This window comes from Tachypleus tridentatus, chromosome 3 (genome assembly GCF_004210375.1).
Source record: "Tachypleus tridentatus isolate NWPU-2018 chromosome 3, ASM421037v1, whole genome shotgun sequence".
Classification (NCBI taxonomy): domain Eukaryota; kingdom Metazoa; phylum Arthropoda; class Merostomata; order Xiphosura; family Limulidae; genus Tachypleus; species Tachypleus tridentatus.
In genome coordinates this window covers 94423743-94436750 of record NC_134827.1, presented here as the reverse complement: position 1 = coordinate 94436750, position 13008 = coordinate 94423743, and the positions used below count along the sequence as shown (strand labels likewise).

Here is a 13008-nt window from a genome sequence, read left to right as displayed (position 1 = left end):
ATTGTGGAATTCTAGCTACATGTGTGAGAAGAGGTGAACTACTGTAACAGAAGTTATTATTTTTCTGTATTGAAATGATGTTTTCTTTAGGTGCTTACCTCCCTCATTCTTTCTCCCCACTAAAACTGGTATTTCCTTTCTACCTAATTACAAAGTGATAGTTTGATAAAATCAAACGGAGGGAGTCACATGCATCAGTAAAACTGTGGCATGACAAGTTAGATTAGAGGCATAATTAACCATACTTATTGGGGGAATTCAATACTTGTGGCATGCAAAAAAACTTTCTGTGGAGGGAAACTAAACAAGAATGTGAGTGGAAGTAAGTACAAGTAGGATGTAAATTTTCAGTATAAGAAAATAATATTTTAGTATAACCAACAATATTGCATTATTAAACAGACCTATATAAAGATTGTGAATAAAACCATGTTTTGAAAGCAGGGTATAGTTTACAGTTACATATGATCTTTTATTGTGATATAAATTGTACACTATGCAGTATGTGTACATTTCAAGATTTCTTCATTTTATAAGTTTGGTGAAAACAGTATAATTGAAAGTTATTACGTGTATGTTTTTGTATGACTGTTAAACACTTTATTCTTTAGCTGGAACTGGAGGATTTTCATTTGGAAATCCTGCAAAAACAACTGCCCCATCTTATGGCTTCGGTTCTGCTTTTAACCCTTCAGCATCAACTGGAAGCTCAGGTAAGTTCCAAATATTTTGTATATTATATGTGTAATAGAACAAATTTCTAAAATGTTTGTTGCATATGTAGATTTTGGACTAGCATTATAATAAGTAGTTTTTTACAGGAAATAGTGTATACCATATTGTAATTTAATAAAATGCATGTGTGTGTGCGCTACAACCATAAATTTTTAAGCCAAAGCAAAACATATTAAAATTAAACAAAATATTCTGTATTAAAAAAAAAAAAATCCAAGACTACAAGCTACAACATGGGATTAATAAATGTATCCTAGGTTTTAGAGGTGACTGAAGAAGAGGATCCACATTGTGGTGGGGATACACCGTCTATCAGTCTTAACCTCCAATTTGCTAGTCTTGCGTATATACACACACACATTTTTTCTTAGTGAGCCTGACAACACGTACAGTATTTTGTTATAATTGGATTTAGTAGTCTGAAAGCTATATTGATGATAATGTCTTGTATAAAAACTGCAGCTACTGCAAAGTTTGGATTTATTCAAACAGCTTTCAATATCCAACTTGTAAGTGAAGTGCACTTCTTTTTCCTGCCACTAGGCTCATTTCTTGAGGAAAAGTCTTGTTTTTTATTTTGAACTGCTCCTAGTTTCTAGATATTTAAGAACTGAAAGTTTACTGTGTGTTTTCATAACATTCACTTGATTGTACTGTATGTGTTGTTTTGTTTTCTCTGTAACAGAAATTTGTTATATGGAAAGAAAAAGGGCAAAGACATTTTTCAGTTGTTGTAACTTTAGTCTTTGCAAGAAGAAAGTTCAGTTGGAGAGAATTTACAAATCTTGTCAAATTTCATGAAAGCAGACAACATGTTAATATCACAAATAGAATATTTCATAAAAACATGTTAATTTATGAACATATGTTTTTATGTTTTCTTAAAATCATACATGTCTATAAATTAATATGACAAAGATGCTGCACATTCTTTTATGTAGCATGGATAAAATCACTCAGATTTCCATAAACTTAATACAGTTAATGAAAATGTTGAGTTTTAGTAACATTAGATCTTTTTTTTATCAGCTTCTGTAGTAAATTGGTAGTTTTATACTGACATTTGCCACTTACTTGCAGTAATGCTCAGTGTAAGACAACAAAAATTACAATTTTTTTAATGCTTTTGTTTTTTATTTGGCATCATACTGATAGTAGAGTTAAAGCTAAGTACAAAAAGTATTTAGTTAAACATGTGACATACGTTGACCATTTGATCAAATATTTAAATTTTTGCTTTATATTTGAAATGGTTGTAAAGGAAAGAATTTAAGAGAAGAATTAGACCAAAGGCAGTACAACTTTTGTTATCATTCCTTCAACCTAAACTTTGTGTGTGCTCTTAGGTTTTATTCATGAAGCATCTGAAAGACCTTTAAGCCTGAAATTAAGTTCTGTAAGCAGCTACTGTAGAACTAGTAAAACCTGGTTGCTGTTGTAAGGAGATCTGAACTGATGTTTCTGACAGTTAACTATTTTGGGTACAGCATTTATTTTGCTCCTTTAGTTCGTGGCAAAATCAATTGAAAGGATGGAAGCAGTTGCAGCTTCCCTGTATAATTCTCATAAATAATATTTCACTATAGAAGAACTTGTAAATGAGCAGGTTAAAAATGTATCAGTCACCCAAGCTCAGCAGAACATAGAAAAGCAGTACAAGCAAGTTATCTCTCCAGACTATGACACATTGCAACCACTTGTTCTGCCTTACTGAATGAATAATTTGAGCATTGAGAAGTTTGAATCCTCATGCAATATTACTGTGGCTGTTGTCAGTTTTGGAGGCTATAATGACCACTGGAGCATTCATAAAATCAATTAGGAATTTTAAAGAAAGAAAAGGCATTTGGTTCTAAAATTGTTAGGGATGCTATCCCTGTTGTAGAATTGTAAGATCTTGCTTTGTTAACATGTTGAAAACCCATATACCCTTTCTTTATTTTGGCTGCCACCCATTACAAGTTTAAAGCAGTCTATTGCGTTTCGGTAATATCATGGGTGGGACATCATGTTTAGTACTTATGTCATACCATCTTCTCATTGAGTATATTTTGTGTTAGTATAATCAACTAAGTGTACTATGCAAGTTTAAAAGTATAAAAAGTATGATTTTTTATGTGTACATATACAGGTACTAACAACAGTAAAACATGTCAACATATCTTGTTTTTTTAATGTTTGTTGACAAAAACCTTTTTTCAGGATTTTCATTTGGAGGGTTAGGGCCTACAACTTCCACGGCACAAGGAGTTACAGGATTGAACTTTGGAACATTAGGAGCAACAAATGCAGCTAACAGTGGATTTTCTTTTGGAGGTCTTGGTACAGGTACAACTACCACAGGATCTGGATTATCCTTTGGTAGCCTTGGATCTACTGGAACATCAACTAGTCTGTTTGGTGGATTAGGTTCTACTGGTACATCTACTGTTCCCACATTTGGTGGATTAGGTTCTACTGGTACATCTACTGTTCCCACATTTGGTGGATTAGGTTCTACTGGTACATCTGCTGTTCCCACATTTGGTGGATTAGGCACAACAGCTGGAGCTCCTGGTGGCTTGTTTGGCAATTTAGGCTCCACTGGAACATCTTCAGCTTTTGGTGGTTTAGGGTCAACAGGAACAACTTTTGGTTCTGGAACTGGGCTATTTGGAAGTTCTAATGCAGGTACGTTTGATTATTTAATACACAAATGTGAGCAACTTCCTTGTTCAAAGATGTGTGTGTGTGTGTGTGTATATATAATAAAGTAAATTAAATTTCAGGTTACAGAGTAGAAACAGTCAAGTCTATCAAGTATGTGTTTTAACACTTAGTTGATACACCATGCATCAGGTGTTACCTTGAGTTGCAAGTCTCACATTTGAGGTAAAGAAATGTTGGTGTTTTAACCAACCATATCCAAACTACCATTTATCTAATATTTAGTTTAATAATTGTTATTACTTTACAAATTAATTTTTAAAGGAGAGTAAAAGACCATCTTATTGTAATGATATTAGATTTATCCTGGTTACATAATTCAAGCCATGGAATTTTAAATATAAAGTTAATTAGTTTTGCAACATTTTATAACCATTAAGAATACTTATGGTTTATTTCCATTACTAAGTAAAAAAAAAAATTTCCTGTTTCTTCTGGTTTTATCACTTCATGTTAACTACTGAAAGAATGAAACGCCTGTATTTCAAAACAAAACATACGTTAAGGAAGAACATTTTTCAGGTCCAGCAACTGTTACAAACATAGCTTCAGCATTGTTACTGCTGATGGTATATGGAGATGAACGGGACACTATCCTAGCTAAGTGGAACCAACTTCAGGCCTTCTGGGGAACAGGAAAAGGATATTTTTCTTCCTATGCTCCTCCAGTAGATTTTACTCCAGAAAATCCTTTTTGTAGGTTTAAGGTAATAACCCATTCATCATTAAACATTATTCAGGAAATAATTAGTATGTAATAATGTTTAAGAAAGTTTAAATTCATATATTGTTATCACTATTACATTTCTTGTTGTACAGGTGATTAAAGGGTTTCATCCATGTATTAGAGATTAATTGAAGAACGTGTTTTCATCTTTATGGGTATATCTATCAAAAATATCATTTTTGAAAAAGATTAAAACAAACCAGTATAGTCTGTCAAAATCTATCACACGAGTCTTGTGCATATTTCCTTAAGCATGTGTACTAGCCATATATTAGAGATTTGACTTTTCTGTAAAGTTAACACAATGTTGAAAACTTTTAATTAGGGTTCAGATATTTATATGTTATGGATTATTGGCTAGGTATCAATAAATTATCTCATCATTTAGGATCTGTTGATCTGATTCTTAACCTGTCATCGTAGTCACTTAGCCAGGTTACAGAATTATTTCATCCTTAATCATTATTCTGCTTGCATTAGATGTAAGTGCATGTATGTAAAAATTATGTTTTCAGTGTAAGTGTATGTATTAAAAAAAATTGGGTTTTCAAGAAATGTCTGACTTAACAGTACAATTTAGTTCCTATAAATATTTATTGAAAGGTGATGGCAAAGTTGCTATCATGAATATTATACTAAAGTTTGTTGTAATCTGGCTTCCTATCCTATTCATAGTGAGAATTATGTTTTGGGATCAGTACTGTGTATATAGACAATGCATCATTGTTTTATCCATGATCGTGATAGTGCATTTCAGAGCTACATACAACTGTGCTGTAATAGTATCACATTTACTTAGTAATTTATTCTTTATGCAGACAAGTGCTTTTCCAAATAGCTTATTGTATTCTTAACTAGGCCTTCAATTCAAATATATCACATGTATTATACATTAAATTTTTTATGGTAGAATTACCCATTTTAATGACTTTCTTTCTCGTAAAAGGAACTATTCATGCCTTTGATAAGCATGGTATTAAAGATTCCCAAGTTGTATGGAACAGCTTTTGTCACTGAAGTAGGACAGTCATAACAACTGGTGCATATTGAAAGTAACAAACAGTGAGGCAGAGAGAGCTGGTTTTATGACACTATATTGTGTGGTTGTTTTAACTTTAACAAATAGTGTAATGAAAGAAAACTGTAGCTGGTGAGATTTTCATCAAAATCCACTTATATTGAGGCATTTCTCATAAACTTCCCCATGAAATGTATATTAACTTGCGTATAAGATTGATTTGGGAATGTAATTAGAAATTGTAATTAAAGCTAGGTAAAACTTCCAGGCTGCCCTCAATACTGTATCATTTGATATACTGATGATGAAACATAAGGTAATTATAGTCCATTTTGAGTGCAAATAGATTTTAGATTTGAAAATCGGAATAATAGTAATAAAATAGTAAGACAGTTACTAAAGAGACCAATTCAGCTAACCAACAGAATGATTATTCTTAAAATAATTCATCAGTTCAACGAAAAGTTTTCGTCAAACACCAGACATTATTAAAAACTATTCTTAAACAATAATAGAAAAATACAACAGAATCAACTTCTGCATAAGATAGTGTGGAGTACATGTACTTGATTTAATATAAATAAACGTTGTTTAAGTGTGAAAGAAGACAGTTTACTTAACATTTTAGTTTTGTTGTTTCGATCTGTTTGTTTCAATAGACTGTTTAAGTTTCTTTTTTTTGATGAAATTGGAATTCTTCTGTTTATATCTGTTAAATGCAGTCCACATTTTTAAACAACCTTGTCAAGTGTATAAATCACATTAAAACTTCAGTACAGTTTATATTGGTGTGTTTGTTATCATTAGTATAGCCTTGTGTGTTTCAATTCTCCTAATTGAACAGGCTATAGGCTACAGTTGCCTTCCCACAAACAAGCCTGAAGAAGGGCATGTCAGCTTGATCATAAACAAAAAAGACGCTGAGGTTCACAGCCAACAGCAACAGCTAGTCGATTCCTTACATAGGCTGCTGGGAAGTAAACCAACATTATCTGTTTGCGTGGAGGGTGTGCGAGCTTTACCAGGTGTCAAGTTAGTATTGTTTTTTGTGTGGTTATTACTGTAGATTGAAAAAACCCATAAAAACAAGAACTTGTATTTGTAGGAAAATTTATATAGGAACACAAGTATTGTTTTGAAAATATTTTCTGTGGGTACATTACAAAAGAGTGGAAGGAGGTTTATGTCCTGTGTGAGCATGTTTAATATTAAACAACCCTGGAAAAAAACATCAAGTTCATTTGGTGGTAGAAGCAGCCTGATTGTAGTAGTAAAAATAACTGCATGAGAGCTTTATTTGTCACAGCCAGTAGTCATTATATTACAAGTCCATTCTAATGATAAAATATTTATTTTTTTAAATTTGCAACAGTATAGTTTAATATTACTTGATCAAAGATGACTAATAATTATATTGAGAAATATGGTAGACAAATAATATAACTGGTGATGTATAGTGCTGTGATTATGTTAATTAATATTCTTTTCATTTTAATTGTTTTTTATTGGTGGTTTTAACTATTGTTTGCAGTGATTATAATCCATATAAATTTCTTTATTTGAATTTTTTTATTGTCTCATTATTTGTCATATTTAATATTTTTTGTCTGGTGCAGTTTTTCTCATACTCTGCTGAGTAGAAATTTTAATTAAAATGGCTTTTGGTGCTGGACTTTAAGATACAATTCCTTTATTGGTTATATGCTCAATTGCAAGAAATCTAGTGTAAAATAACTTTTTTTAATGGTATTAATTGTTATTTTCCATAGGAGTTGAATAAAACTTTTTTGATATTATTTATTGCATACAAATATTTCTGTAAAATTCAGAATACGTTCAATTCTTCCTCTGATCATGAGTTAATAATTATTCTGTTTCTTCTTTTATGGTATGAAGTTTATTTTTATTCTAAACATATCACCTTTTGTTTTCCTCACCAGATAAACTTGAGACAATTTAATAATAATAATAAATTCATCTTTTAGAGTAGTTATTCTATCACCTTCTGTTTCTTTTTCGAAAGGTTATTTCAGCACGTTTCATGGATCAGCTTTTTATGTGTTTTGTTAACGTTTTATTAGATACTGTATCAATACTTGGTAGGTTTTCATAATACCCAAGTTGCATTTAGTAAAAGAACTTTAAAAAAGAGCTAGGAATTTGGAAGATTGAGCAGTATGTTTTAGATATAAATTACACTCAGAGTTAATTCATATAAGATAAAATAAATTTGTTTCATTAGAGAAAGGACAACAGTTGATATGATTCGGTGGAGAATTATTTTAGGAACATTTCATTCCCAACATTTTGTATGGTCACCTGTAAATTACACTTTCACCTTGAGTTTCTGCATTAACATATTCTAGGACAGAGGTGGTTATCTATTTGATAGAGCGTGCTCCTACTGGTTTGTCTCGTCGAGTGCCCACCTATGAACTTCAAGCCTTCTTGGAACAGAACCATATTAAGACCCAACTAAACTCTATGGGAATTTTGTCCTGTATTCCTCGGTCAGCTCCTACCAAAGACCAGTTAAAAGGCTATCTTGATAATCCTCCTGCAGGTAAGGTCATTCTTAGGGAAAAATATACATTAATTTTAGACCAGAAGCTTAGCTTTCCTTAATATATTGGTATTATCTACACTAAATTATCACATTCCAAGTTATTAAAACCAACATTTAAATTCCTCTTTGTGACAGATCTTACGGTGACGTCTTTTGTGGGAAACTGTAATAGTTTATGAAAGTATTTTAAATTAGGCTAAATGTGAATGTAAAAATGCAGCCCATTTTTATTTTCTGTTAAATGTAGAAGTATATCTAATGTTACACAACTGGTATTTGTGTGGTAGATGATGTTGCATCTGAAGTTCTGTTAGCTTTACGTTAACTTGCACCGTCTGCTAGTACAGCAGTAAGTCTGTGGATTTACAGTGTTAAAATCAGGGGTTCAATTCCCCATGGTGGGCTCAGCAGATAGCCTGATATGGCTTTGCTATAAGAAAAACAAAACAAAAAAACGTTAACTTGCTTATGGATTTTGTCAAAAGTAATAATTCAGTACTGAATAAAGGTCATATACATACCTATATTATTTTCTCTTTGTGATGAGACTCTGCAATAACAACTTAGTTCTTATGTCTGTCAGTTCTATGTGAGGTTCTTTCTGTTTTAAATACTTAATAAAACATGTTTTACAAATTTAAGTGTAACTGAATAGTTGTAGCTAATGACAAAGCTTTCAGGATTATTGAATATTATGATGTCTTCTCTGTACACATACCAGCAGTATTATTGAATATTATGATGTCTTCTCTGTACACATACCAGCAGTATTATTGAATATTATGATGTCTTCTCTGTACACATACCAGCAGTATTATTGAATATTATGATGTCTTCTCTGTACACATACCAGCAGTATTATTGAATATTATGATGTCTTCTCTGTACACATACCAGCAGTGTAAAGGTTTTTACCTGAAATAATTAAATAATAATTTATGTTCAACAGATGATTTCGCTAAGCTAACTTCCACAGTTTGGATTATGTCAGACTAAGACCTGACCTAAGATAATTTTAATTTTGCATCCATTTCGTGATTTTTGTTTTTTTTCTACACATTAAATCTTGATACACTATTATTGTTTTTCTACACTTTAGATCTTGATACACTATTATTGTTTTTTCTACACTTTAGATCTTGATACACTATTATTGTTTTTTTCTACACTTTAGATCTTGATACACTATTATTGTTTTTTCTACACTTTAGATCTTGATACACTATTATTGTTTTTTTCTGCACTTTAGATCTTGATACACTATTATTGTTTTTTCTACACTTTAGATCTTGATACACTATTATTGTTTTTTCTACACTTTAGATCTTGATACACTATTATTTTTTTCTACACTTTAGATCTTGATACACTATTGTTTTTTCTACACTTTAGATCTTGATACACTATTATTGTTTTTTCTACACTTTAGATCTTGATACACTATTATTGTTTTTCTACACTTTAGATCTTGATACACTATTATTGTTTTTCTACACTTTAGATCTTGATACACTATTATTGTTTTTCTACACTTTAGATCTTGATACACTATTATTGTTTTTTCTACACTTTAGATCTTGATACACTATTGTTTTTTCTACACTTTAGATCTTGATACACTATTATTTTTTTCTACACTTTAGATCTTGATACACTATTATTGTTTTTTCTACACTTTAGATCTTGATACACTATTATTGTTTTTCTACACTTTAGATCTTGATACACTATTATTGTTTTTTCTACACTTTAGATCTTGATACACTATTGTTTTTTCTACACTTTAGATCTTGATACACTATTGTTTTTTCTACACTTTAGATCTTGATACACTATTGTTTTTTCTACACTTTAGATCTTGATACACTATTATTGTTTTTTCTACACTTTATATCTTGACACACTCTAAAGTTAGCTCATACTGAACTTTTATTTCAGGTATTGATCCTTTGTTGTGGCAGCAAGCTAAACTGGACAATCCTGATCCAGATCATTTGATTCCAGTTCCTATGATAGGTTTCACTGAACTCCATCGACGAATCAAAGCTCAGGAGCAGGAAACTAAACAGCACCAGGAGAGGCTAGATGTATGTATCGTAGCAAACCGTTTATGAACTGCTTGCTGGTACTATCTATTATTTCTTCTAACAAGTAGACTCTAACATACAAGTAAGCTTAGTTTGAATAGAAAAGATCACAAATATTATGTAATATAACCTTCATATTTATTCTCTTTAGAGAACAGTTTGTTAGATAATTTGTTTTAATCAGGTAATTTTATCAGTTCTAATTAACATATGCATTAGAAAAGTTGAGATGAGATTTTTCTGCAGTATGTATTTTTCTAGCACTATTAATAGGATTACAAGTTTAAGTCTCATAGATTCAACTAATATGTTTCTGCAAATCTAGACCACACTTAAAGGTGATGAATATTTTTGTGTTGCTGGCATCTTTGAGTAGACAGTATAATTAATGTACTTTTTTTTCTTTAAGATAATAGCAGAAGATATTTCTAAACTTAAACAAAGGCACTCCACTACTTTAGCAAAAATAGCTGATCATAAAAGAAAGCAACTGGAACTTGGACATCGAATTCTGAAGGTAAGGTAATCTCCTAAATGATAGTGTCCTAAATAAACCTGGTGATTGTATTCTGAAGGTAAGCTAATCTCTGGAATTATAGTGTCCTAAACTAGCTTGGTGATTGCATTCTGAAAGTAAGCTGATGTCCTGAATTATAGTGTCCTAAACAGATGTGGTGATTGTAATTTGAAGGTAAGCTAATGTCCTGAATTACAATGCCTTAAATAAACTATTTATTTAATTCATAAGATAAGCTAATGTCTTGGATTATAATGTTTGAAAGAAACTTATTGTATATAACTTACTGTAACATTTTTTTTTTGGATATATTCTATACAATATTAAAAGATATATTAAATAGTTTAATGTATGTGCTGTATATTAACATCCTTGGGAGCAGTGTGGAGACTTAAGTGAAAATAGTAATTTAGTTTATTTGGACAGTTTTCTGGATAATTTCTCATTTTGTAACATTTATTACGTGCTGTTTGTAAGAATGAAGTTAAAAATATGTCAAACTTTACAGTGACTGAAATGTTTTGCCTGTAATTTTTTAGATTTTTCCTGACAATTTTGTAACGTGTTTGTGTTCACTGAGACATTATCATCCTTTGAGAATATAAATGTTAAAGTTTTCTTACTCACATGGTTTCTGTTTTCTATTCTCTGATCTTAATTCCTAACCTTTCATGACCTCACATGACACGCTGTGATGTGAACAACTGCTAATGAAGCTCAGCTCTGAATATAGCTACAGGAAAGTTTGATGTATTACATATGTAATTCAATGTATAGGGGATGAAGTACAGTGGAACCCCTCTAAAGCAGCCACCTTCGGGACTGAGACAAACTGGCTTGATTAGAGGGGTTCCACTGTACATCATTAGGGATTATGTAAACCAAAAAGGGTCTATGATTGAATGACCGCTTTCAAGGGGTGACGGAATCTGAGGGGTGACTGCTTAGAGGGGTTCCACTGTAGTGTAGGAAGTTAACAAAATTGAACTTCTACAGAGAACAATGAAATCTAATGAGACGTTTAGTAGATTTAGGAACAAATCACAAACATGGGGAGTATTTTGTTTTTGTAAATCTTTTATCATTCCTGAAATATGTTTGTTAAACTATATTTGTTTCAATGCTAAAGACATTTTTTTGTATGAAGAGACATCAGTTAAGTCTGGTTTAGTTTATAGAAAATGGTAGGTGACAGTTTTGGTGATTCACAAGTTTGATTGATGTTTTTATTTAATATTAGTCTTAAGTTTATCATATTCAAATGACTTTCATAAATAATAAAAAAAGACTTCTAATGTATTGAACATCAATGTTGTTAGCAAATGTATTGTTACATTGTCTATTTCTGTTTTTAAAAGTAATTTCTGCAGTGTTTGTACCAATTCACAGCTAAAATGTGGCAACTAATGCTTTTGTCAAATTCAAATATCAAAGTTGAAACTGATTTCATACATAAAATTGAACTCTCGATATAAAAAAAACAAGTTTGAAATTCTAAAGTCAAAGTAATTTTAATGTGCATTTTGTAAAGCAGTGTTCCCACAGGTCGTGGTTCTTATGTTCAAACCAAACTAATCTTGGCTGTTCCCACAAGTCTTGGTTCTTACGTTCAAACCAAACTAATCTTGGCTGTTCCCACAAGTCTTGGTTCTTACGTTCAAACCAAACTAATCTTGGCTGTTCCCACAGGTCTTGGTTCTTACGTTCAAACCAAACTAATCTTGGCTGTTCCCACAGGTCTTGGTTCTTACGTTCAAACCAAACTAATCTTGGCTGTTCCCACAGGTCTTGGTTCTTACGTTCAAACCAAACTAATCTTGGCTGTTCCCACAAGTCTTGGTTCTTCGTTCAAACCAAACTAATCTTGGCTGTTCCCACAAGTCTTGGTTCTTACGTTCAAACCAAACTAATCTTGGCTGTTCCCACAAGTCTTGGTTCTTACGTTCAAACCAAACTAATCTTGGCTGTTCCCACAAGTCTTGGTTCTTACGTTCAAACCAAACTAATCTTGGCTGTTCCCACAAGTCTTGGTTCTTATGTTCAAACCAAACTAATCTTGGCTGTTCCCACAGGTCTTGGTTCTTACGTTCAAACCAAACTAATCTTGGCTGTTCCCACAGGTCTTGGTTCTTATGATCAAACCAAACTAATCTTGGCTGTTCCCACAGGTTTTGATTCTAATATCCATAACAAACTAATGTTGGGTGTTCCCACATGTCTCTGTTCTCACACTCATATGAAACTAATATTTTATAGCTAGTTTTATAAACAAGACTACTAGAAACTTTTTGTAACCATTGTATGGTTTGCAGTTCATCACACAAACTTAATGTTCATATTGTATATATTTCAGGTGATAGTTTGTCAAGAGATCAACAGAAAGTTAGGGTTTGCTATTCAGGCAGACGAAGAACAGTTACGTGTTCAACTCGAAACTTTGCAAACTGAACTCAATGCTCCTACACAGTTTAAGGTATAAGGCACATTTATTTATGATGATCAGTACTCTTATAATGTTTGTTGTGTGAACCATTTAATGTTTTCATTATTATATGTGCTTCTATGGTCAAAACATTATCATTACAGCTTTTAACAGCTTAACTTGTATGTTTAGATTTTTTTTGTTTTTTTAAATTGATTTTAAAATTGTGA

At 31.6% G+C, this 13008-nt stretch overlaps 1 protein-coding gene across 1 annotated transcript in view; it reads left to right on the top strand.

The window, feature by feature from the left end:
- Positions 1-13008, top strand: part of LOC143247502 (nucleoporin p54-like) — a 66043-nt gene that overhangs the window by 51409 nt on the left and 1626 nt on the right. Inside the window, exons 3-10 of the mRNA XM_076495740.1 lie at positions 612-713; positions 2938-3405; positions 3964-4148; positions 6031-6218; positions 7553-7749; positions 9691-9839; positions 10249-10356; positions 12710-12829. Of these exons, the coding sequence (XP_076351855.1) occupies positions 612-713; positions 2938-3405; positions 3964-4148; positions 6031-6218; positions 7553-7749; positions 9691-9839; positions 10249-10356; positions 12710-12829 (1517 nt within the window). The remainder of the gene's footprint in view (positions 1-611; positions 714-2937; positions 3406-3963; positions 4149-6030; positions 6219-7552; positions 7750-9690; positions 9840-10248; positions 10357-12709; positions 12830-13008) is intronic.